The 26,204-nt window shown below is 36.8% G+C and overlaps 1 protein-coding gene across 1 annotated transcript in view; it reads right to left on the bottom strand.

The window, feature by feature from the left end:
* The window catches only part of MALRD1 (MAM and LDL receptor class A domain containing 1), a 792,972-nt gene that overhangs the window by 140,120 nt on the left and 626,648 nt on the right, over nucleotides 1-26,204 (bottom strand). The window contains exons 35-36 of the mRNA XM_043564232.1: nucleotides 12,384-12,647; nucleotides 1,038-1,163 (exon numbers count right to left, since the gene is read on the bottom strand). Of these exons, the coding sequence (XP_043420167.1) occupies nucleotides 1,038-1,163; nucleotides 12,384-12,647 (390 nt within the window). The remainder of the gene's footprint in view (nucleotides 1-1,037; nucleotides 1,164-12,383; nucleotides 12,648-26,204) is intronic.

Genomic DNA, 26,204 nt, shown 5'->3' with positions numbered 1-26,204 from the left:
ATGAAACTCATTAGTATCTTTCTTACTCTGAAAAGAAACTGAAAGCGTTTCCTTTTGGGCATCAATCTGATAGAAAAGCATGCCTGGTACAGAAATAATGGCAAAGAGCATTCATCTTTGCATATTTTATGGGACCAGATTTGCTTGCTTCTTGATTTCCTTTTGTAGTCATAAAATTCAGTGCTCTGTGAGTATTCATTTCAGCAGTACAAAAAAAATAAGATTTTTTTTGCACTGTGATTTGATTGTAATTACCATGTTTTTGTCACTTATAATAGTCTTCTCTCTTGAAAGATACGAAGAATATATTCTCACCTAGTTTTGATATTAAATATCTCCAATTTGTTTAGAAAATACGGTTGAATATATCTTTTATTACCAATTTATATTACCCATTAGTTGTGAGAGATTTATATTGACCCTATCTATTATTTTATGCCTCCTGCATGAAATAAAAATTCAATTACTAAGGAGAGATGTTAACAATGGACTACAATAAATTAGAGAATTTAAAAGCAGTTTTGATAAAAGTATAATCACAAACATCCATTATCAACTCTTATAAATATTCCAGAGTCATGAGAGAAAAATGTTTAAAAGTCAGTCTAAAGCTTAATAAATTGGCTTTTTAATCATGAATAGATCATACAAAAGGATGGCTCTTAATGAAGTGGGAAAAATTACAATGAAAAAAATTAACCTGTTAGATTGTGCTTCCTTATTTCAGAAATCAAGCAATTCACATCAAAGGGACTATCAAATACCAATAACTTTAATTTATATTGAATTAAAATTAAGGGTGTGATTTTTCTTTACTTGGAGACCTTGTTTATATAGAGTAAGCATGAGTCCATTATATTATACAAGTATTTATACGTGTAGCCATGTTAATATCCTTCCTGCCCCCAACCAATACTAGGAATTCAGTTATCCCATGCTTGCAATTATTTAGAATTTCAGGTTTTAATATTTGCATCATCTACAAGGTTAAGTTACTGGCTTATATTGTAAAGAATATTTTACTGGAAATAGAATACCTGAGCAGCTGGACTCATCAAGCTGGAAATCCGTGCAGCTGGCAAAACCATCACAGCGCTCGTGCACTGGGATACAGCTGTTCAAGGAGGGACACCTCAACGCGCCATCAGAACAGCTCTTATTGGCTGCAAGAAGAAGAACAATAACCATTTTTTAAATGAATTTCTTCTAATGAAATAATAAGACCGTTTATTGCATCATCCTTCATCTTTCTAGTCCCCTGTTTAAGTTATATATTATAGTTGTTTTTGCTTCTTCAAAAAGAAGCTTTTTGATAGAATCGTTTCTCAGCTGTGCATCCTGCAGTATCATACAGGTATGTATGTATAAACTACACTGTGCACATTATGTAGTCTGAATTGTTCTTAGACTAAACTTTTACTCCAAGGCAGAGTTCTCTGTGCTTCTATTGCTCCCCTTCTGTCCCTGACGTTATGTGCAACTGAAATGACAGCAACCATTACTTGTTTGAATGTTTATCAATTTCCAGATTGGACGTCATGGATAGTCACTGGGTACATGACGTAGGTCACTGCAGCTCAATGTAGGATGACTATGTGCCTTTATAGCATGGTTCATTGGGCTAGTTCCAGAGTCTCTTGTCAGCCTGACTTCAAGAGACAAGAACAGGTCTCGCTCTTCACATTTGGGTTGCTTCAGAAAGATGACTTCACTGATGGTGATCAAGAGGGCTGATCCTTCAATAGCAATCTAGTCCTGCCAAGTACTCAACTTCCCCTGGATGCTACTCTTAGTCCTGAAACTGTATTTCTGTCTTCCTCTCTCATTGACTCATTAGGACTACAATTTCCTAAAGCAGTCATAATGTTTAGGCTTTTTTTTTTTTTTACAAGTTAGAGCTGAATCAGAGCCCTTCACTCCAGGCTGCCATCAGGCGTCTCTTGTCTCCTGTTTGCTCAAGAACCTGGCAACCAGCAGGCCTAGGTTTCAGTCCTGATCTCTGCTCTCTGGTTCTACTCCAGTTTTGTCCCATGGTGTCTGTCATGTCTCTGAGCCTTTTTATGTGCCAGCTGTTCTATCTAGCATTGCTCTGTGTTTGGAATAGAGGGAATGTTGAAGCATGAACCCATTGCACCATCTCACCAGGAGTTCTGGATAGATTTGAAAAGTACTAAATAATAATGATATTAACAAACTTAATCCAAGTCCAACAAGAATGGCTGTGCTTTTCTCGACTTATCTAGTAGTGTCATGCATAATACCTTATTTGAACATTTTAATCTAAACCTGCTGTTACAATTTCAAGAAAGGATTTACCTGGGAAGTCATTGAAACAAAGACAATTAAGTTTAAACTTCTCAAGCTAAATTGATAGTTTAGAACACTTGGGAATAAATATCCTCATGGACAGGTCTTGCAGATTTTGTCAGTATCATCACGATTTCTTTTCTTTCTTCAAGTATATTTATGGGCTGGAATTGTTGAGTTGTCATAGGTTACTGATACAGTTTGACAATTGTCTACCAAACTTAATTTTCAAGTTGGACATAAAATGATGCTTTTAAGAGTGTGTCTTTCTTCTGACTAAAAACACCAGCTCTGAAAATTAAAGTGATGGGGTGCCTGGGTGGCTCAGTCAGTTAAGCGTCTGGCTTCGGCTCAGGTCATGATCTCACAGCTTATGAGTTCAAGGCCCGCATCGGGCTCTGTGCTGATAGCTCAGAGCCTGGAGCCTGCTTCGGATTCTGTGTCTCCCTCTCTCTCTGCCCCTCCCCCGCTCACACTCTGTTTCTCTTTCTCAAAAAGTAAACATTAAAAAAATTTTTTTTAAATGAATGAAAATTAAAATTAAAGTGATGCTTTTCATTGAGTCATCTTTCCTGAGGTACTAGAACATCAATTCCCACTAATAAATATTATTATTGAGCTGACGCTACATGTGAGACTATGCTTAGCACTTTAACTGGAGAGTACAGGGGACACTTTTTAGAAAGAGTGATCAGGACATATACAGCAACGAAAGCAAAATGAAAATAGAAAGCAGTTAACAGTTCAAAATAATAACAAGAGAAATGCCATAAGTCCAGGCTTCATTGGTAAAGCATTGGTACAGATAAGCATTATAAAAATAAGAGATTCCTTTAGTGCATGGAAGTATATAAAGACTGAAAGAGTAGAGCCTTGAAATGTTTTAAATTTTCATGCGTCCAGTAAAAACTCATTCAGCAGAGTGAGATTAAATCTATAAATGGGGCATCAGTAGGTTTGGCATTGGAACAGTGAGCAAAGCGGTTTGCCTTTCACTGGGAAGTTTGTGTAAGGAGGCAGCACAGACAAACTTAGAAAACAAGGCTGAAACCAGATTGTAGAAATGGCTAAGATCCCAGAAGAGATGATCTTTAAGCTTTTTCAAGAGGTCAAATAATTTTAAGATATACATTGGCAAGACAGATGATATTGCAAACCAAGTGAACTAGTATATCGAATAATCTAACTCTTATAAGACGTATTTGTAAAAAAAAAATGAAAACGTATGTGTATATATATATATATAAATATATATATATATATATTCATGCATTTATATGTGTGTTTGTGTATATACACACAATTTTATCACCATTATTTTGCATTGCAAGGGGCTGAGCGTTCATAAAAGATGGCAGTTTTAAGGTTTTAAATAATAGGTTGAGATTTGCATACAAAGCTGATAATACAGATCTAGTGTTGAAGCATTATTTTGAACACATCTACTTTTGAGAATACTAATCCATCCATATTCCTTCACCCAATTGCCAGGGTGACTGATAGCTTAGTTTTCAAGTTAGCTGTACAGTGAAGAGCCCTAAACTGTATGAGGTGTAAATCCTCAACTTTGGCCCAAATAGTGTTGAAACACATAAAAATACGTAAGCAAATACATTGTTTCGATTTAGAAAAAGTTTTACTTTTTCCCTTTTATAGAAAGTTTACAGTTAAGAGTTAAAAAATATTATGAAATTTAAAACTAAAATCGTAGTTTCTATGGTATTTAAAACACTATAACATTAAAGCTAATGGATATTTATCAACTTCCTTCTAAAAGCAGGTGGCAAATTATGAATGCAATCAATATTTATTGAAACCCACACAGCAATGGACATTGTACTGAAAACAGAAAATAAATTAAATCATTACTTTCTTTCTCTCCTTCACTAGTACCGCATAGACAACAAGGACAAAAAATAGTCTAAATAATCTATATATAAAATTTATAGGAAACTAGGATTTCAAAACGTTTCCCTGGACAATATCTACTTTCGCCACATTCAAACATAGTTAATGTCTATAAAAACACTTATTTCAATCTGTCATCATAGAGGTTGACATTCATTCATACAAAAATAAGCCAGGTAACACAGAGCATGCTGTGGCTTTTAGTTCTTTCACTCAAGTGTTAGAGATACATTAAACAGAAGCAATTCATGAATCGTTTACTGGAGTTAAATTTCCCTAAAACAAAATTCCTTTTATAGATTATAATTGCTGTTTACAAAATATACGCAAAAGTAAAGTACATGTGACTAGGGGTGTGTATCCATTTACTATTAAGATGAAAACTCACGTATGCAGCCCACATTTCTAAGAGCAGAGCGATGTGGTCTTGAAACCTGAGAATGAAGGCTATCGGTCCTTTAAGGCATATACGTACCCAGTACAGGGAAGGATGGATTTTTACTCTCTCCTTAAACTAAAACAAACTACTACTCTCACTGAACTATCTTATCAGTTTGAGTAAATTTTGTAAAACTCTAAAAACAATTTAATGGGGAAAGAGTATTAATTTATTATGAGTATTATGCAATGCACCATAATCATCCGATCCTTCAGTATCTCTGTAAAAGAGACAATCACCACGATTTTCATGCTGAATAAAACTGAGCAACGCTTTTGTAAGAAGCTGTCAAATGCAGAGGCATAATCTTTACAGTATCATTGATTGAGAAGTACCATAGGATGCTGGAATCCCAGCTAGTATATTTAAAGGCTAATAATAAAAATATCCTGATGATAAAGGTTGATTCATAAATCTGAGGAGTGTGACCCATTGTAAATCCTCTAAATGGCACTCAACTACATAAGACACATCAACTACTACTGGAATGTAAGTTAAAGTTAGAAAGCAGGCAGACTGTCCACTTCCCTACCCTTTTCACAGTCATATCCGTCAGTGACGGATAGCTTCTATGTGCCTCTCCTCAAACATTCTGCAACCCCTCTCTCTGTTCCGGATCTAAAGGATGAACTACAAAGATACATCAGCATGCTTCTTGCCCACTAGCTACTCGTTGGGTTTGGCTGATGTGTAGAACCAGCAAGAGATAACATGGAGGGAAGAGACTGGAAGATCGCTAGCTGTTCCCCAACCTTTTATCAAGCCATACCTTTTTTTTTAATTTGTTCTAGTTTTATTTTATTTTTTAATATGAAGTTTATGGTCAAATTGGTTTCCATACAACATCCAGTGCTCATCCCAACAGGGGCCCTCCTCAATGCCCATCACCCACCCTCCCCTTCCTCCCATCCCCCATCAACCCTCAGTGTGTTCTCAGTTTTTAAGAGTCTCTTATGTTTTGCAAGCCACACCTTTTATCAAGCAGCTCTCTCTGATTCCAGGTTAAGACACATCTTCCCTTCTCCCACATGCTTTGGTCTATGGGTGATAACAGCTCCCGCTTTTACCATTTGTTGCAGCTTCTTTATGCATGCTAGTTCCCTATGCACAACCTCTTTATGAAAATATTTTCAAATTTTATAACATCCATGTGCCATGTACGTCTTGTCAGGATATTGACTGACACAACAGCTGATGAAATGGAGGAATATTGGTAAGAGGAGTGCTCCTAGTTTGGTGCTCTGTTCCCATATAATTAAACCATACTTATTTTTCCCTTCTTTCTTTTTTCTTTTTTTTAAGGGAAAGGAGATATTTTTGGTAAAGATGTACCCCTTCAGTTTATTAAAAAAAAAAAACATGTTTCCACAGGAAAGACTATGGAATATGAATTTTTTTTTTCTCCACGTTTTTATTTATTTTTGGGACAGAGAGAGACAGAGCATGAACGGGGGAGGGGCAGAGAGAGAGGGAGACACAGAATCGGAAACAGGCTCCAGGCTCTGAGCCATCAGCCCAGAGCCTGACGCGGGGCTCGAACTCACGGACCGCGAGATCGTGACCTGGCTGAAGTCGGACGCTTAACCGACTGCGCCACCCAGGTGCCCCATGAATTATTTTTAAATGTTGAACTCATCACAGGTTTGCATAAACGTTCTGATAACTAGAATATTTATCTTTGCAAGAATAAAAGGCCTTTAAAAACCAATTGCTATTGATTTCCCTGCTTAAACTGTAACCACTTTAGAATCCTATTCCATGTGCAGGCCTCTCCAAACCAAACAACCAACCAAAAAACCTCTTACTTTGTCCTATACCACACTGTAGGTGCAAACTTATCAAAAGGGTTGTCTACAGTTGATTTCTCTCCTTGCCTACTTTCTCTACAAAAGATTGGCATCAGAATTCTGCCCTTTCCATCCACAGCAAGTTCTCTCTCCAAGCTCACCAGGAATTATGTTTTGCTTTTCTCGATTTATATATTTTTAAGCCTAAGCTTACATGATCTCTCAGAAATATTCCAACCTGTAAATACTCTCTGTACTTAAGGCTTTCTAAATTTCATTTATGGTTGTTATTCTCTTTTTTTTCTGGCTTGTGTCTGTGACCACATCTCAGTGTCTTTCAATGTTTGCTTTTTCTAAACTGTCCGCCACCTTATGTCTTCCTCTCTATATTATCTCATCCATACCCACCGCTTCAAGCCTTGTATGTATACTGAAGGCCATGTGTCTTCTATGCCTTGCCCTCTCTCTCTCCAGAGCTCCACATATCCATCCTGAATACATTCTGAACATTTCTGTGCAGATGTGCCACAAATGTCACAAACACAACATGTTTAAAAATGAAGTCGCAATCTTCCACTAAGAGGTACTTCTCTTCCCATTTTCCCCAGCTCAGGAGAAATGGCACATTAGCTGTCCTATTGCCCAAATCAGAAACTTGGAAACTCTTGATCACACACTCTTCTCTTCACCTGAGTGTCTCTAAAGCCTAGTCAAAATCTTTACACATTGTGTTACCCAGTCAATTCTTTTATATTTCAGTTGTGATACCTCCTAACCAGCCCCCTCCTTCACTCCAGTGTATTTCATGTACCCCCTGAACCGCAGCTGGCAGGGGCATGATGGGCAAGGAGGGACCCTTCAAGATGTGGTCCTGCTCATCTCTCCAGACTTATTTCTACATTTCTCACCATAAACTCTACACTAGTTATACCAAATACGCTTCAGGCAAACAACTTTTTCTCTATTTCTGGAACATTCTTTTTTTTAAATACTTTTTTTTCATGTTTATTTATTTTTGAGACAGAGAGAAAGAGGGGGGACAAAGGATCCAAAGCGGGCTCTGTGCTGACAGCACAGGGCCCTATGCGAGACTCGAACTCACAAACTGTGAGATCATGACCTGAGCTGAAGTCGGATGTTTAACCAACTGAGCCACCCTGGCACCCCTATTTCTGGAACATTCTTTAGGGGAATCAAGCATCTCTACCTCACTTGCCTAATGACAACCATCTTTCCGAATTTGCCTCTGTGAACATTTTTCTTATTAAAATTTACAGATTCCCTAGCACCACGGTTAGGAAATACCCTATGTATTCAATAACCCTGCATTTATCTCTGTCACAGAACTTATCACATTTTATTTTCAACTATCGCTTACTAGTCTCCTTCAGGAATATATACTGTATTTACAACCTGAGTTGGTCTAATACCACATCCATCTGTATCATTAATGGCCAATACAACATGTGGCATAAATTACGTAAATGAGAGTTTATGAATGAATAAATGAGTGTGAGTTAAAAAAACAAAACAAAACATACCCTTCTAAATCAATAGGTAAGCCCAGAATAAAACAAAACAAAACAAAAACCAAAAACCAAAAAACATACCTTTAATTGTTTGGTAAACTGTCATCATTAGAGGCTTTTATTCTGTAAATTTGCCCTAGCATTTTTTACTGTAGTTGATTTTGACACAGTTTTTTCTATAGAGTCATAACTTAATCAAATATTTTAGAGATGGACAGAAGCAATACTCTCATGATACCAGTCTATTCCTAGCATGGGCTTATTTCCCTTTAGGAAGAGAACTTCCTATGTTCCTACCTCATCAAATGCCAATTTTGCAACGACTGTCTGAAAGTATAGGGATACTGTACTTTCCTAAGCTTCTATTTAAATAGCATCCTTATTTGAAGTCAAATATCATATGACTATATTGAACTTAATAAGATTTCTATCAACCAAATTACATTAGAGCCCTGATGGGAATAGGGATAAATAATTTGGCAGGCTTTCTCTTCTTCATTCTCTTCCATTTGTTTACCTTTCTCTAAGAAAATATTATAAAACTTGACAGGTTGGCTTTATTACAGAAAGAATGTCACAGGAAATAACAGGAACATGGAAAACCAATCTCTAGGCCTAAACTAGGAAAAGAAGTTCACTTATTTAAGACTGAAACCTTTAAATATCCAAACGCTATCTCCTCTTTCTTGAATTTGTCTGTACTCCTTTTCCGATAGTTTTAATTCCTGATGTCCAACCTAAACAAGACACTGAAATAGCCTTATATTTCTTTCAATATCCACTCTTAACACTCACAATTCAAGCTGCTTTTTACTACTTAAAAATAAAAAGTGGCCATTAGCATGTGGTTTATGTAGTTCTATCACTGCCAACTATGACAAAATATATAATATAGTATAATATAAAACCAAACAAACAAATAATTAAATGTTAGTGGTGCTGTGACTCACTATGCTTTCATGATCGCCTTAATGATTTGTGAAATTACTTCATAACCACTACTCTTCTTTCCCTACATGAAATAGGATAGTTATAATAAAAGTAGAAAGTACTGAATGCAGGACTGAGGATTTCATGTATTCTCTCAAATCCTCACAGCCCTATAAGGTAGGTATTACATGAATGATGACTGATTCTAATAACTTTTCCAAGTTTGCATAGGTAATAGGTGACAAGAATGAGATTCAAGCCTATGACCTTAGGATTTACTATTCCATGGACTCTTTTTTTTGAATTGGTAACAATTATTCTTTTTTAATGTTTATTTGCTTTGTGAGAGAGGGGGTACAGAGGAGGGACAGAGAGGGAGGTAGGGAGAGAATCCCAAGCAGGCTCCATGCTGCCAATGCAGAGCCTGACATGGGGCGTGATCCCACGAACCATGAGAACATGATGTGAGCCAAAATCAAGAGTTGGACGCTCAGCCAACTGAGCCACCCAGGTTCTCCCATTCTATGAACATTTTTAAGTTTCTTTATGTATTTTAAGAGACTGGGGGTGGGGGCAGAAAGATGGAGAGAGAGAGAGAAAGAATCCCAAGCAGGTCCTGCACTGTAAGCATGGAGCCCAACACAGGGCTAGAACTCATAAACCATGATCTCATGACCTGAGCCAAAACCAAGAGTTGGACACTTAACTGACTGAGCCACCCAGGTGCCCTTCCATCCCTCCATGAACTCTTAATGACATGATATCTACCTACATAGTGGTCCAGGTCCAACCCCTAACTACATACCCCATATAATACACACACACACACACAAACACACACACACACACACACACACACATATATATATATATATATATATATATATATGTATATGTATATGTATATACATATATATACATATGCATGTATATATACATACATATATATGTATATATATATACACATATATATGTATATATACATACATATGTATATATGTATATACATATATATATGTGTGTGTGTTTGAAATAAATATATATAAATTATATATATATTAAAGTGAATATTTGCCTAGAGTCCTGTACTTGAGCCATCTTCATAAATATTAATAACTACATGTCCACAATCCATTTCCATAAACATTTGTTAAAGAGATATCAAGTCCCATTTACAGCTGCATCAAAAAATACCTAAAGGGGCACCTACGTGGCTCAGTCGGTTAAGTGTCCACCTCTTGATTTCAGCTCAGGTCATGATCCCAGGGTCATGGGATGGAGCCCCGCATCACGCTCTGTGATGAGCACAGAGTCTGCTTGAGATTCTTTCTCTTGCTCCCTTGCCTCTCACGCCTGATCATGCTCTCTCTCTAAAATAAAATTCAACTTAAAAAGTATATCTAAAAGTAAATTTAACCAAGGAGGTGAAAGATCTGTACTCTAAAAACTATAAGATATTGATGAAAGAAACTGAAGACAATGCAAATAAATGGAAAGATATATCATGTTCATGGAATGAAAGAATTAATATTGCTAAAAGGTCCAAAATACTTAAAGCAATCTACAAATTCAATGCAATCCCTACCGAAATACCAATAGGATTTTTCACAAGACTAGAACAAATAATGCTAAAATTTGTATGGAACCACAACAGACTCCAAATTGCCAAAGCAATCTTGAGAATGAAGAACAAAGCTGGAGGTATCACAATGCCAAATTTAAAACTATAGTACAAAGCTATAATAATCAAAACAGTAGGGTACCAGCACAAAATCAGATACACAGATCAATGGAATAGAATAGAGTTTAGCAGTAAGCCCATGCATATACAGTCAACTAGTCCATGCCAAAGGAGACAAGAGTACACAATAGGGAAGAGACACTCTCTTAAATAAATGGCACGGAAAGATGGGACAGCAACATGCAAAAGGATAAATCTGGACCATTTTCTTACACCATACACAAAAATAAACTCAAAATGGATGAAGGACCTAAATTTAAGACCTGAAACCATACAGCTAAAAGAAAACATAAGCAGAAACTTTTGGACATTCGCCTTAGCATATTTTTCTGGATTTGTTTCCCCAGGCAAGGGAAACAAAAGCAAAAATTATTCATTAGGACTACAGGAAACTAAAAAGCTATTGCACAGAGAAGAATACTACCAACAAAACTAAAAAGCAACCTATTTAATGGGAAAAGATATTTGCAAATGATATACTTGATAAGCGCTTAATATCCAAATATACAACTCAACACACACACATACACACACACGAATAATCTGATTAAAATTGAGCAGAGGACCTGAATAGAAATTTTTGCCAAAGAAGTCATCCAGATGGCTAATAAACACATGAAAAGATGCTCATCATTACTCATCATCGAGGAAATAAAAATCAAAACTACAATGAGATACCACTTCACACCTGTCAGAACGTCTAGTGTAAAAAAGACAAGAAATGACAAGTGTTGTTAAGGATTTAGAAAAAAAGGAATGCTTGAGTACTGTTAGTGAGAATGTAAAATGGTGCAGCCACAATAAAACAAAAATAAAACAAAACACAACAACACAAAAAAATTCCCAAGAAACAGTACAGAGGTTTATCAAAAAATTAAAAATAGAACTATCATATATATGATCTGGTAATTTGACATCTGGGTATTTACCTAAAGAAAACAAAAACACTAATTCAAAAAAATACATGCACCCTACGTTTACTGAAGCATTATATACAATGCTTCAATGTTTCCATTATATATGGAAACAAACCAAAAGCCCATCAATAGATGAATGGATAAAGAAGATGTATATATACACAATGGAATATTATGCAGCCATAAAAGAGAATGAAATCCTGCCATTTGTGACAATATGGATGCACATAGAGTGTATTAATGCTAAGTGAATTAAGTCAGACGGAGAATGACACATACCATATGCTTTCACTCATATGTGGAATCCAAAAAACAAAACAAGTAAAAACAAAAACAGACTCATAAACACAGAGAACAAACTGCTGGCCGCCAGAGGCGTGGGGGTTTGGGTGTTGGGCAAAGTAAGTCAAGGGGATTAAGAGGTACAAGCTTCCAGTTATAAAATAAATAAGCCACGAGGATGAAAAGTACAGGAAATAAAGTTAATAATACTATAACAACTTTGCATGGTGCAAGATGGTCATAGCAACCACAAAAAAGATAACAAACACATAGTAGCATTCCCCCACATGAATGGCCCAGATGTAAATAAAAAAGGAAGTCAGAGAAGTTTAACAGAGATTAGAGTGACTACAAACAAGATGTTTCCAGATATGCTAAGCAAGGTCTACATGCTTTGTTTAGTAATACAATACAAACCACTATGTTATGGATGCTAGGATCATGGTAAGACTATAGAGAAGTTTGTTTCACCTGTCAAGCTCTCTTTGTAATTTCTAAACTGCATTTCTTCCCTGGCACACTGAGTTAGTGAAAATAACTCACAGCAGCTGGATTCATCTTCATTAAAGTGACAGTCAGGCACTCCATCACAAAGCAGGAGGGATGGGATACATTCACCGCTCGAGCACTGGAACTCCATTTCACCACAACGCTGAGAAGGGGGGCTGAGAGAACAATCCATTTCATCAGAGCCATCTATGCAATCTTCCTGTCCATTACATTTCCCTGAGAGAGGGACACACTGGAGTGTGTAGATACAAGAAAATTGATCGGCTTCACAAGGTGATGGCTGTGGTGCCACAGGACCTAAAGAGAGAGCAAGTCATTTTCGTATTAGGAGAATCATCACCCTGTTTAGTGTTGAAACATCATAGGATACATTTATTCTTGGGTAAAAATGAAACACTTTGATAATTTAAGTAATTTAATTTCCAGTGAGGAATAACATGAGCTCTACAAAACATCCAGAGGTATTAGAGAATATGCCTCATCTTAACCTCAGAAACAACATTCTTTTTTTTTCTTTTTGAAACAACATTGTTAAAAAGGGTATCATTGTCATGAAAAATGACACACTGAAATTAAAGAAGAAATTTTGGTTTGTGCATCTTAAATTTGACCACTAAGTCAGGTTTTCCCTGAGAGTAAAGATATTTTACACAGTAAGTTAAGCACTTTGGAAAGCTGAATTCATCACTTTAGAGTTTTGTGAAGGGATTGCCATCTAGTAAATGAGTCAGTTGGATTTGAACCACTTATCTTCAAGGTTCCTGCCAGTGCAGGATTTCATCTTGCCATCCATTATGATTTCATTGGTGCTTTAGATATGGCAACACATGACCTCTGAGCTGTCATCAGGACCAAAGGTCAAAGAGCAGTGTGACAAACCCATAGGTGACATCTACTTCTGTGACTCAGCCCTGAACAGGGTGTCAGAAGCCAAATTTCCCAAGTTGGAGGCACAAAAGTTTTTAAAAACTTGAAGACAATGTGGTTCAAATCCAACTGACTCATTTTACAAAGGAGGATACTGAGTCCCATAAATCTTGGGTGTCCAAAGACATAATACTAGTTTAGTAAATTTTTGACACATGAAAGTATTCTGTAGCAAAGGTTTGAATCAACTCTAAGCCAAAACTTAAAGCAGGAGCAAAGAATGTTGACTTGCTGCTGTTTTCCGTGGTCAGAGAATATACATAATTACACTAACATGCTGGACCATTATTAGTGGAATGGTTCTTACACTTCATATTGCCTCTGTGACAGTTGTTGATGGGCTCATCAGTATATTAAGGGAAAAATTAGGTAATAGTGGGGATCAGTTCAGGAATCGCTTTGTATTCTTTACATTTTAAAACAACTTTTATTTATATATTAGTTAAATTACATACAAGATTATATATTATATCTTATATAGAATATATATGTAAGCTATATACTCTATTTAATATTATATAAGAATGCTCTGTTTGATGCATAAACATGGTGCTGTGAATTCATTTAAACTTAAATTTGCAAGTTCCTCTTCCTCCTCACTCACTCAGTAGTGGTAATGTATCTAGAATATATTTACACCCAAACTCTGCACTGAAAGCCATATATTTCAGAGATCCTTTCATGGAAACCAGCATATTTAACTGGGGTAAAAGCGTGACTTTGCGACATTATTACCATGTTCTTATTTAACGACTAACAGGTCACAGCAGCACATACAGTTGTAGGGCTCAATGTAAACATCCTAAACTCAAACTGAGAAAGTAAATTAGATTTAAATTTTTATACCTTCATGTATGTATGTGTGTATGTATGTGTGTGTGTGTGTATCCCTTTATATATATTTTCTATACCCCTATATATATAATTATATTTACATAATACAGCTCTTATAATATTTAACTGTGGTCAGATAGTTTATTTTTTTTCTTTCCATTAATCTCACATTTCAGAAAATGCGACAATCCTTTCTTTTATTTTTTTCTAAAATATTTTATACACTGAACTCTTATCTTTATGAACTCACTGAAGGTTGAGAAGTTTGGATAAACTCTGTGTATGATAAAAATTCAGAATCAGATTTAGTTATACACCTAATACTTAGCTAAGGTACTAACCCTTTCTGGAAAAAAAAAACATTAAGGAAGTAATTTTACCGCCTTCATGATTTTTTACTCTCCTGTTCAAAACAGTGTGTGTGTGTGTGTGTGTGTGTGCACGCTCTCTGTTACTTTTTTCTTTATATTAGATACATAAATACAAAATAATCTCTTTTATGTGGAGGCAGTGATTCCATTATTCTAGAATTATTTATATCAAAAGGTAGTCAGAACTCAGTTGTCCTAGGTCCTTCTTTACAGGGAAGCTGGTGGGCTTATATTGACTTTCATGGACTCTTGTCTTGTGCTTCCCAGGTTCTAACAGCAAGATCAAGGTGTTAATTCCCACAGCTCCTGGGAAGTTTCCCAACAGTTCACAACTGAGTCCAGCCCCAGGAATTTCCCTCTAAAGTTATACACCCTCCGAGGATCATCTCCATTCACTGCCTGGTGCTCTGGGGATAAAATGGCCCGGCCCCTAAGCCTCGGTTTGGGACATCTATGAAAGGGATGGTGCAGCCCCAGAACTCCCGTGACATCGTCTGAGGCCCCTACTGCACCTGCATCTCAGTCCATCTGTCCCCCTACCCAGTCCAGTTTCCTCCACTTCGCAGGGGGTGCTGCTCACAGAATTTCCAATAAACCTTGTGCATGAGAATCTGTGCCCCCGAGTCTGCTTCCCTGGGAACCCGACCTAAGATACTCTCCAGCCATCAAAATGTATTTTGTTTTAAATTGAATTCCCCTGAATCACATCTCAAATTTTCCACTGAAGTATTTCTGATGCAAGAGGAACATGAACTTGCATCCCTAGGGGAGTCTAAATAGGCTCTTAGCCAGAAGCAGTTCTCCATAACCTCAGCATTTCTCTTAAGTCTCTTGTTTTCTCTAATGAAAATTCTGTATTCTACTACATAATATATCCATGCTTTCTTCATATAAAAAAAAACTTCCTCCAGGTATTCAAATGAAACAAGTACTCAGGGAAGATGTAGTGTATTAATCTTCTGAATTCAATGCATTCTGCTCTATAATCCCTTTGAGAAGTTAAAAAAAGTTCTCCTAAAATTTTAATAACGATGTATTTATTCTTGGGTGTCACCCATGGAGTTAGCTAATCATTACAGGTAATGTAATTCTCATATAATTCTGTAAAAAATGAACAATATTGGGGTGCCTGGGTGGCTCGTCGATTAAGTGTCAGACTTTAGCTCAGGTCATGATCTCACAGTTTGTGGGTTCGAGCCCTGCGTCGGGCTCTGTGCTGACAGCCTGGAGCCTGCTTCAGATTCTGTGTCTCCCTCTGTCTCTGTTCCTCCCCCACTCATAGTCTCTCTCTCGCTCTCAAAAATAAATAAAACATTAAAAATTTTTTAACTGAACAATATTAATTGTTCTCTTTTATAAACTGAATATTCTCAATACCACCTTAAATACATATTACTAAATGAAAGAAAAAGAAAAAAAACAAAGTCAATCTGAAAAGGCTACATATTGCCACATTCTAACTGTATGATATTCTGGAAAAGGTGAAACTGTGGAGACAGAAAAATGATCACTGGTTGCCAGGGGACAAGGGGAAAGAGGACATAAATAAGAGGAGTGCAGGGGATTTTTAGAGCAGTGAAATTATTCTGTATGACACCCTAAGGGTGGATACATGCCACACCATAGGCTGAATGTGCCCCCCCAAATTTCATGCTGAAATGGGATGATATTTGGAAGTGGGGTCTTCTGGAGGTGATTGGCTCATGACTGATGGGCTCATGAAGGCAGAACCCTCATGAATATAAAAATAGCTCTTGCTACTTGCATCTAGTGAGGACACAGTAAGAAGGCATCATCTAAGAGAAAACAGCCACAATATACCTCAGAATCTGTATTTTAGCCGGTAACTCATATTTGATGTTTGACTTCTGAAATTTCTATGTTCTGATTTCTCCTAATCCCTTTAATTTAATTAATTAATTAATTAATTTATTTATTTATTTATTTAAAAAAATTTTTAAATGTTTATTTTGTTTTGAGAGAGTGCGAGCAGAGGACGTGCAGAGAGAGGGGGAGGCAGAATTTGAAGTAAGCACCAGCTTCCGAGCTTCCAGCCCAGAACCCAATACAGGGCTAGAACCCACACGCTGGGAGATCGTGACCTGTGCTGAAGTTGGCTGACGGAGCCACCCCTCTCCAAATCCCTTTTAAAATTCAACATTTAGGGGCCCAGTCAGTTAAGCGTCTCGCTCTTGATCTCAGCTTAGGTAAGATCTCACAGTTCGTGGGTTTGAGCCCCACATGGGCAGGTTGCTGTCAGTGCGGAGCCTGCTTAGTATCCTCTGTCCCTCTCTCTCTATCCTTTCTCCACTCATGCTCTCTCTCTGTCTCAAAAATAAATAAAAGCGCTGAAAATAAAATACAACATTTAAAATATGCGATACTTTGACAAATGTAGGGTGCATAGGTCAAGCACACTGGCCCATGACTTACCACACCCGGTGAGCTATTTAGTCGGGTTGTTTAGAAACAATGGAACTGAAGTGCAAGGCCAGTGAACACACGAGGGGAGGAATACCAGATCAGCCCCAACCCTAGGAAGCTTCCTTGGAAATGCTAGTTGTTCACTATGTGAGAGAGTTACTCTGCGCGACAGCATAACGTGATCAGGGCAAAACTGAAACCAGGAAATCAAGCTGAAACAGCCCATTCAGTGCCCAGAGTGTCATTTTAATATGCCCCAAGGAGCATTGTTAGAATAGGGAAAAAAATGAAAGAAAGTAAGAGAGATAGAGGGTGGTTGCTCACAAATTGGAGACCGTGAAGGAGGGAGAGAGAGAAAAGCAGGAAGAGACACTCCAAGAAAATGTGGACTCATTTTGACAATACAATTCACTGTTGAATTTAACGTTGTTTCTTCTTGTTGTTGTTAAGCCAACATTCCTGAGGCTGTATCTGATTAGAGATATTGACCAGGCCTGATGCTGGGGCAGGAAGGGGAAAAAGGCTGCTGTGAAAATTTAGTGTACATGCATGCACACACGCACACATAGACACACTAATATACTCTCTCATATTAGCTGTAGGGGAATGGTTCTCAAATGAATTACAAGTCTAAAGTGTGCTGGGATCAATAATAAAGTCTACCTCAAGTTGTAGCTTGCAATGGATTTTCTCTCTGGATGTTAGAACTGATTCAAACCTGTACCAACAATAAAGTTACACTCACTCGCTGTACCCCACCAAGTATGCTTCCTCTAGTGGGGAATAGGTGTGCCTTTATAGCGAGCATTATAAATTACATAAGTCACTGCTCTCTTGTCTGTATCGCATGAGGAGTATGATAAACACATGAGCACTTGCTTCTGTGTGTTTCAACGGGAAGTAAGTTAGAAACGCTGCTTTAGAGTGCAGGGGATTTGTAGGCAAACTGATTTTGAGAAAAGTGATTCTGAAACAAGCAGAAAATCCCACAATCAGAGCTATACTAGCTCCATCAAGAAGTAAAGTGAAACCAGAAAGAGAAAGAAAGAAAGAAAGAAAGAAAGAAAGAAAGAGAAAGAAAGAAAGAGAAAGAAAGAAAGAAAAAGAAAGGAAGAAATAAAGAAAGAATCTGAAACCAGCAGAAAATCCCAGAATCAAAGCTATACTAGTTCCATCAAGAAATAAACTGAAACCAGGAAAAGAAAGAAAGAAAGAGAGAAAGAAAGAAAGAAAGAAAGAAAGAGAGAAAGAAAGAAAGAAACAAAGAATCTGAAACCGGCAGAAAATCCCGGAATCAAAGCTACACTAGTTCCATCAAGAAATAAACTGAAACCAGGAAAAGAAAGAAAGAAAGAGAGAAAAAAAGAAAGAAAGAAGAAAGAAAGAAGAAAGGAAGGAAGGAAGGAAGGAAGGAAGAAAGAGAAAGAAAGAAAGAAAGAAAGAAAGAAAGAAAGAAAGAAAGAAAGAAAGAAAGAAAGAAAAAGAAAGAAAGAATCTGAAACCGGCAGAAAATCCCAGAATCAAAGCTATACTAGCTCCATGAAGAAATAGCAATTCCATCCTTGCCACCATATATTTTCCAGGTCTTTACCCATTTCTTGCTCTGACTTGTGATTTCGTGTTGAGTTTGGACATTCCAAGTCAGAGATGCAAAAGTTTCAAACTTCTCTTGAAAATACAGTGACATTTTAATGTCCAAAGAGTTAATGGCAAGAGGTATGTATTCAATAAATAGTTCTCAAATTGATGAATACTAAATCAAGGAAATTTTACTTTCCTTGATAATAGGCAGTTAAATAACAAAAATGGATACAATAATGAATGAATTGACAAACTATTTCCATTGGTTTAATAAGCCACAAAATAGGGTAGATCAGAAAAAGAGAAACTGGGAAGTTATTTAAAAAATATCCTCCCAACGGTTTTTTTTTTTTTTTTTTTTTTTAGAGAGACAGAGCATGAATGGGGGAGGGGCAGAGAGAGAGGGAGACACAGAATCGGAAACAGGCTCCAGGCTCTGAGCCATCAGCCCAGAGCCCGACGCGGGGCTCGAACTCACGGACGGCGAGATCGTGACCTGGCTGAAGTTGGACACTTAACCGACTGCGCCACCCAGGCGCCCCCTCCCAACGGGTTTTAATAAACCTTTACCAACTAAAGCTATCATACATTCATATGGACATTATGGATTTTTACCAACTGCTTCAGTAATTTCATGAAATTTTACATAAAGGACTTTTGCAAACAATGCTCTCTCCAGATATGAATAAATCTGCTCTTTTTGTTTTGTAGTAAGTCTCAGGATAGGGAAAAGGAAAAACAAAAACTAAAACTAAAGCTAAAACACCTGAGATAAGGGGTGAGGAACTGGCATTGTTAACTAACTTCAGTATTCCCAGTAACTAAGACATTCCTCTGATCACCGCCTTCTGCTTCATTCTGTGCTCTACAGAAAGTTACGATTCCTGACGTTTTGGGTCTTTCTTTGTCCTACAGGATGTTGAGTTTCACTGTTCACTCACTTAGTTTGGGAAGCAGTTGAAATACCTTTCTTATAGCAATGAAAATTATTTCACACTGATAATTTACACTGAAATACAGTGAATGCTTTTATGATTTTCAAAGAAGTTCAATAAAAACCTTAAGTCTCAAGGATAATCTGATGGATTTTTATCTTTATGATTAATATGTTTAATGAAAGAAAAATTGATTTCCTGTTTTGAAAGGAACTTCAGTTTTAAAGGGCAGGAATTAAGCTCTTGCCAAATATTGCCATACTCAATGACATAAATGGTAAAATGTTCATTGCAAAATACATCAACTATAAATTGGTAATTGTCTCCAACATATATCTCATTAATAATACTCAAAAATATCACAAAAAGATCACTGTAGGACTATAGGAGGGGAAAAAGATTTTACACACACACACACACACACACACACACACACACACACACATATATATAAATACTTCAATTCTTCAGAACTCTTGATTGGAGGATATTTTGAGTTATAATTTTATGTTCCTATTCCCTGAAGGACCCTTCATAAAGTACAAAAATTTCCATTTCTTTTTACATTAATAATAGTTATCTCTAATTGGGAGTATAACGGAATCATTTTGGTCTTCTTTAATTTCAATATCTAATAGCTGAAATATTCCCAGAAAGATGGAATGTGACCTTTGTTTGGACTAAAGGAAACAGAAGTGTGTGGGACTTATAGAGATATGTGGGGAGAATGCAGAGTATATGATAAGTGAGGAGGGCTAATCTGGCTTGTCAGAAGGGCTACATGAAAGAGAAAAATCCAAAGTCTGACAGAAGAGACAAAAGTAAGGGAAATCTAAAATTTTCCAGAAGTTGGATCCAGTGTGGAAGCTGATAAGAACCCGAGATGCCAGATGCCAAACAGAAAGTAATCATTATTTTCAAAGTGAAGAGCTATAGCCACTCAAGGCTAAGCTAAAATAAATACAGGAGAAAGCTGAAAGAAATTCAAAATTTATATATAAATTTTGCGCAGGCACGCACATGCACACACCGGAGGGTTGTTTGAAACCATGAAGCTCTTCACTAGTGATAGAAAGGTGGAGAAGGCCTGTCAGGGGATATTGAGCAACAGAAGCAAAAAAACAAGAACAAAAACAGAAACAAAAACAAAACAAAAACAAAAAACAAAAAACATGAGACTGTGATAGAGGAGTGAATACCCGACCGCTGGATCTCCTGCTCTCCCCCAGCTCATATGGAGGTTGCAGACTTGAAAGAAAATCAAGAATATATTTATGGAAAATCAAGAGCTGAGGAAACAGAACATATTTCAGAGGCCCCCAAAGAGTTATCACTTCTACTCAACATCAAGGTTTGCTACGATTATATCAAACCGCTTCCTAACTACAAAACAGTGATAGCACGATAAATGACTGAAATTGCATAAATGAAGAATTTTCTGCCATCATATAACCCCAAATAATCTAAAACGTGTGTGAATGTGGGAACATATATAAAAATATAAAATGGTAGAGTTGCTGCTGGTCATTTGTTTCTTGTCATGAAGCCTGGAACCCAGAGAGACCCTAGTGGATAACAGATTCATTCCGATTTTATCATTTCCAGATGGTGCTACGCTCCTGGTCAGATATATCTATGCTAGCGTGACCCCTACTACACATGATGTTGGACCAGGTTACGTACTTGACCTAATTTAATGCTATTCACTTGATGGCTCTATCCCATATTAACTGCAACTTTATTTAATAGTTTAAAAATTCCCCAAATGCTGAACTCTTGACTTCTAAATTCGGGGCCATTATTATTAAATGCATTCCTTTTTAAATTCATGCTTCGTATTGCTTCCAGTATACATTTCCCAAAGGAAGATTCCTGCTCAAAAATGGTTCTCTAGTGCCTTACAGGATTAAATCCACTGTCCTTACAGGATGAAGTACCACTGTCCTAATGCCTGATTCAGCCTCATCTATGTTCTCCCTATCAAATCTAAAACTGCCAAGGAATAATGAATGTTTCAGATATGACGGTATTATACTCTTTGCTGGCTGGGAAGGGACCAGGAAAGAAAATGTCATTGTCAATCCTGTGAGTGGGAAAACTTCTACTTAACAGAAATTTTGAGTATTTTGGCACCGATCAGTTACTAGATTTTTTCTCTAAGTGTAGAAGGCTTGAGATGGAGAGTGGGAAGCTCTCTCTCCATCACACTCCATATACAACTGAAGGACATCTATAAAGAGTTTTAAGCAATCTGTGAGGGAATATTGTTCAATTTCACACACACTTTGGAAATAGCTGCTGTACATGTCTCGGGAAGGTCAAAGGAGAGAGAGATGATGGCTGGTGGTAGAGAAGACCACTCAGGAGTCAAATATAATTCTACGTGGTCTTTCAGAGACCTCTCAGTTGTAGTATCTTGACCACTTCTATGAGCCAACCAGAGAAAGTGGTTGTGATACCACAACTTCCATTAATAGGGCACTGGCACTAAAGACAGAGATAAACATAGCTGTTTAATTGAATCAGTATTAACTTTTGAGAAATATTAATAAGTAGCTTCACCTAAAGTTTGTAGTGTTGAATTACCATTACTTAAAAAACACATAATTTTTAAGACTAATTTTTGCCTTTCTGATAAAATGATTAAAAGTGATTACTAGGGGCTCCTGGCTGGCTCGGTCCGCGGAGCATGTGACTCTTGATGTTGGGGTTGTGAATTTGAGACACCCACTGGGTGTAGAGATTACTTAAAAATAAAATCTTTAAAAAAAGTGATTACTTTAAAATATATTGGGTTATCTTGTCCCATGTGCGATTCTACAGAAGGCATGACTAACATTATGTTAATTATATTACAATCAAAAAGACCAGAAGGGGCAAAAAAGCAAGGTCAGTATATTTTAGAACTTGGACTGATTTCCTAAATGATTAATCATGTGCTCCATCTGGCATAAACAATCTAGCCCACCATTTCTTTAGACCTGTTTTTTACCAAAACCTGGTTATTTCTCTAACTTCATGTTTTCTATTTTAAGTTTATATTAGTGAAAATAACTCATACATATAAACTCATTTATTCTTTGTTAAACCAAGAAAGTTGTGTGTTTTATTTGTTTATTTTCTATTTTTCCCATTTCCAACTGTTTCCACAAAGAGTGACCAGTTCTTTCTGGGTAAAATGTTCTCACATTCCAGTAAGATGTTATCAGAAAAACTGTTATCAGAATTGTTGAAGTCACCTGATTTTTAATTTAAAAAAACTTCTTACAACAGATTTTTTAGTGAAGCAGTGTCACTTTCTTACTCAATTTCTTAGGCAACAAACAAACTTGTTTTCATAAAGTCTGGATATTTTCCAGATAACAACATATGTGTTCCAGGGAATCAGGAAAACCATAATAAAAGTAGACTCTAATAGCCCAAGAGAACAAAACAGAGCCAAATTGACCTTGGCAATGAAAAGCTCCCAAAATCTCTCAGACACACTTGGCCTGGTAAAATAGTTGGCCTGCTGAGTATTTCTGAGTGAAAAGAAAGGATTTAGCAAAGGTTATGATAATTTCCAAAAATGACTAGGAATTTAGGAATTGATTATTGTTTCCATATGATAGAGAAATTACTAAATCACCACACCATGATTATATATATATATATAAAACACACACATATATAACACACATATATATATAACACACATATATAAAGTATATATAAAACTTATAAATTAAATATTATGTATACGTTTATATGTCATACATACATAGATGCATATGTTTATATGATCATAAATAAATATGTTTATATGAAAACATCAGTGTTCACATAAAAGCATTAATCTTTAAGACAGAGAGTTAGAACAGTAACTTGTGGTTTATCTTCAGGTTCAGTATAAGGTACTTGTCAAATACAGGCTAATGGAGTATGGTTCATATTGGGATTGATTTTTCTATGGTTTTCATATGGATTTCTTCCCCCTAATTTAAAACATTCCTTCCAGCCTGACGATCAGCAGGAAATCAAGCAAGAACCATTGCATAGTATAATATTCAAGTTTCCCCAAATGTAGTAAAGGGGGAATCCGGGTCTTGCTCCCATAAGCCTGCTTGGTATTAGCTTTTAGTGCCATTTTCTGGTTCTTGTGGTGTGTGTGTGTGTGTGTGTGTGTGTGTGTGTTCCTTTAAATGTAATGTCCTTCCCAGAGTAAAAAGGAATTATCCCATCCTTTGATAAACTATGAGGACTTCATGGCCCAGAATAATAGATATAAAGGCTAACAATATCCAAAAGCCAGTAAGTGAACTGGGGTTGACTGATTTTCATTTTCTTTCGGCTTTTTGTACATTAATCACTATTAATTTTAAAATTAGACCCATGATCACTAAATGAATCAAAATGATAAGAATTAACCATACATTAAAATGTTTTAAGTAATTTCTCTACAATTGCTCTACCACTTCTGATATAAAATGAATATCTACTCTGTATCATATACTGATTTAAATTTATTTTATATTTTTCCCCAGCAACCTAAAAGTTAAAGATCACTCATTGTCATTAGAATTAAAACACACACACACACACACACACACACCACCACCACCACCACTACCAACAACAACAACAACAACAGCAACAATGACAGGGTAATGGCAATGGGGATTTTTCAACATAGAGGACCCCTAAAATGACAGAAAATAAGCTATGCATATCACAAAATACCATGTAAGATATATTAGAGGAGTGCTGCAAAGTTCAAGTGAAGAGAATCTGCAAAAGGGGCTGGCTTCCTGTGGGGAATATTAAGGATAAGTTCATGACAAAAGGTGGCTTTGATCTGCCCTTGAAAGTGGAAAAGCATTTATACAAGAGGAGGTAAAGGGCAGGGCATTCCCAGTCAGAGAAGTGGCAGGACTAAAATCATGGAAGTGAGAGAATATGGGGCACAGCTGAATAGAAGCAGGAGGTCCTACTTTAAGGGATTATTTTATGGACAGAGACAGATAAGACAAGAGTTGTACTAAAGGATAAGAAATATGTTGAGTATGCAATTGAGAGCCGCTATGGATTTTTCGTCTTCTTTATAACTTGTATGAATTTGTATATTTTGATTAGTTTCCCTTTTATTTCTTCTCTCTACATTGAAGTACAGACAGATAATTTATTATTCCTGGTCAGCTTTATAATTTGGTCCATATACTGCAGACTATCCAAGCTTGATTATGATTAAAAGAAGAAGAGGAATGGCCATCATGCAGACATGAATGATGTGGAGATTAGATATGAAAGAGTATAACTTTTAGGGGACTCTGAAGTATGGGCTTGGTCAATGCTATGCTTCCAATCAGCTCTTTTAATTATGATGGAGTGACACAGGGACCATTAGAGGTTGTTCATAGTGTGTATGGCAGAGGAGTAGATAGACCAGCTTCCTAAACAAGTCTTCAAAGACAGTGGAATTAGCCAGTTTTACCCTCTGATGTAGTTCATCTTACTTGCTTCCCTCTCATTTTTCTGTGTTAGATTTTCAGTATTACATTTAATTTTGGAACTATCCAAAATCCTTCCAATAAACTTAGCTTCTACTTAAGTTAGCCCCAGTCAGATTGTGTGGCTTGTAATAAAAAAAAAAATATTTTTGATGTGTTGAATAAGAAAGATGTAAGGTCTACTTTTCTGGAACTTACTTTATAATAGGTGCTAGAAGATGAATTTGGTAGCAGTATAAGTGACAGTAAATTAGATAAATCAGTTATGCAGCCATTATGGAGATTCCTGTGAATAATAAGGATGCCTTGAACTAGAGTTTGGGCAGTAAAATGGAAGCAGGGGGTGGGGTGCGGGAAGAAGGCAAAATCTATAGAATTCGCTGCTTGAGGTGTGTTTAGACTAAGGGAATGCAGGGGTAAACACACACACACACACACACACACAAACACACACACACACACACCCCAAAACAAAAAAAAACTTATATTCTTATCTTCCCTTCCAACCCCAATCCAGGACAGCACACAGCACATTCTCAACAAACACTGACTCAATAAAGGGCAGGCCTGCTCAAGTTCACAACACACTGTGCAGTGATGAGTCTTCTCTGACTACAATGACACCTCTGCTTTCACCTGCCGGGCCTAACCCCTGAAACCTCCTTAACTGCACCCCTCCTCCTTCTCCCTGGACTCTCTCCCTCTCTTGGTCATTCTCTATGCATTCCTTCTGCTTTCCTGATCCTCTTGTACAAATCCAGTCCTGATCATAAAATGGCAGGTTTGGAAGGGACTTAAGAGATCATCTACTTCATTTTCCTGATGATAAAACATGGTCTCAAGAGCTAAAATGATTTTCTCAAAATTATACATTTAGGCATGCTTTAGACTCATGTCTCCAATATTTTAGTCCATTTGTCACCTCTCCACCACTCAATACATGTTTGCTCCAAATGTCAGATATAACACTTTAGGTAACTACTCTCTCCATACCTTCAAGTAGATCCAATGAGGTTGCAACTGTTTATTTGGTGGTGTTGCATGCTCCCTGGCCTGTCACTATGGGGTTCCACATACTCCCATTTGAGAAACATTGGTTTAATGCAGGATTTTCTAAAAATATCTGCTTGAATCAACCATGAAGCACTGTCGTAAAAACTATGCCTAGAGATTCTGGATTTTGGATGGGCACGGGGTGGGGGGGTTGGTGGAGGCACTTCTTTTATAGAAACGTACAGAAAGAAGACAACTTGTGGTTTAATGCCAAATGTCTCACTGTTTCTTTTTTTAACTACC

Source organism: Prionailurus bengalensis, chromosome B4, assembly GCF_016509475.1.
Source record: "Prionailurus bengalensis isolate Pbe53 chromosome B4, Fcat_Pben_1.1_paternal_pri, whole genome shotgun sequence".
Taxonomy (NCBI): Eukaryota; Metazoa; Chordata; class Mammalia; order Carnivora; family Felidae; genus Prionailurus; species Prionailurus bengalensis.
Note: the sequence above shows the minus strand (reverse complement) of the source record. Positions and strands in the feature narration are given on the sequence as shown.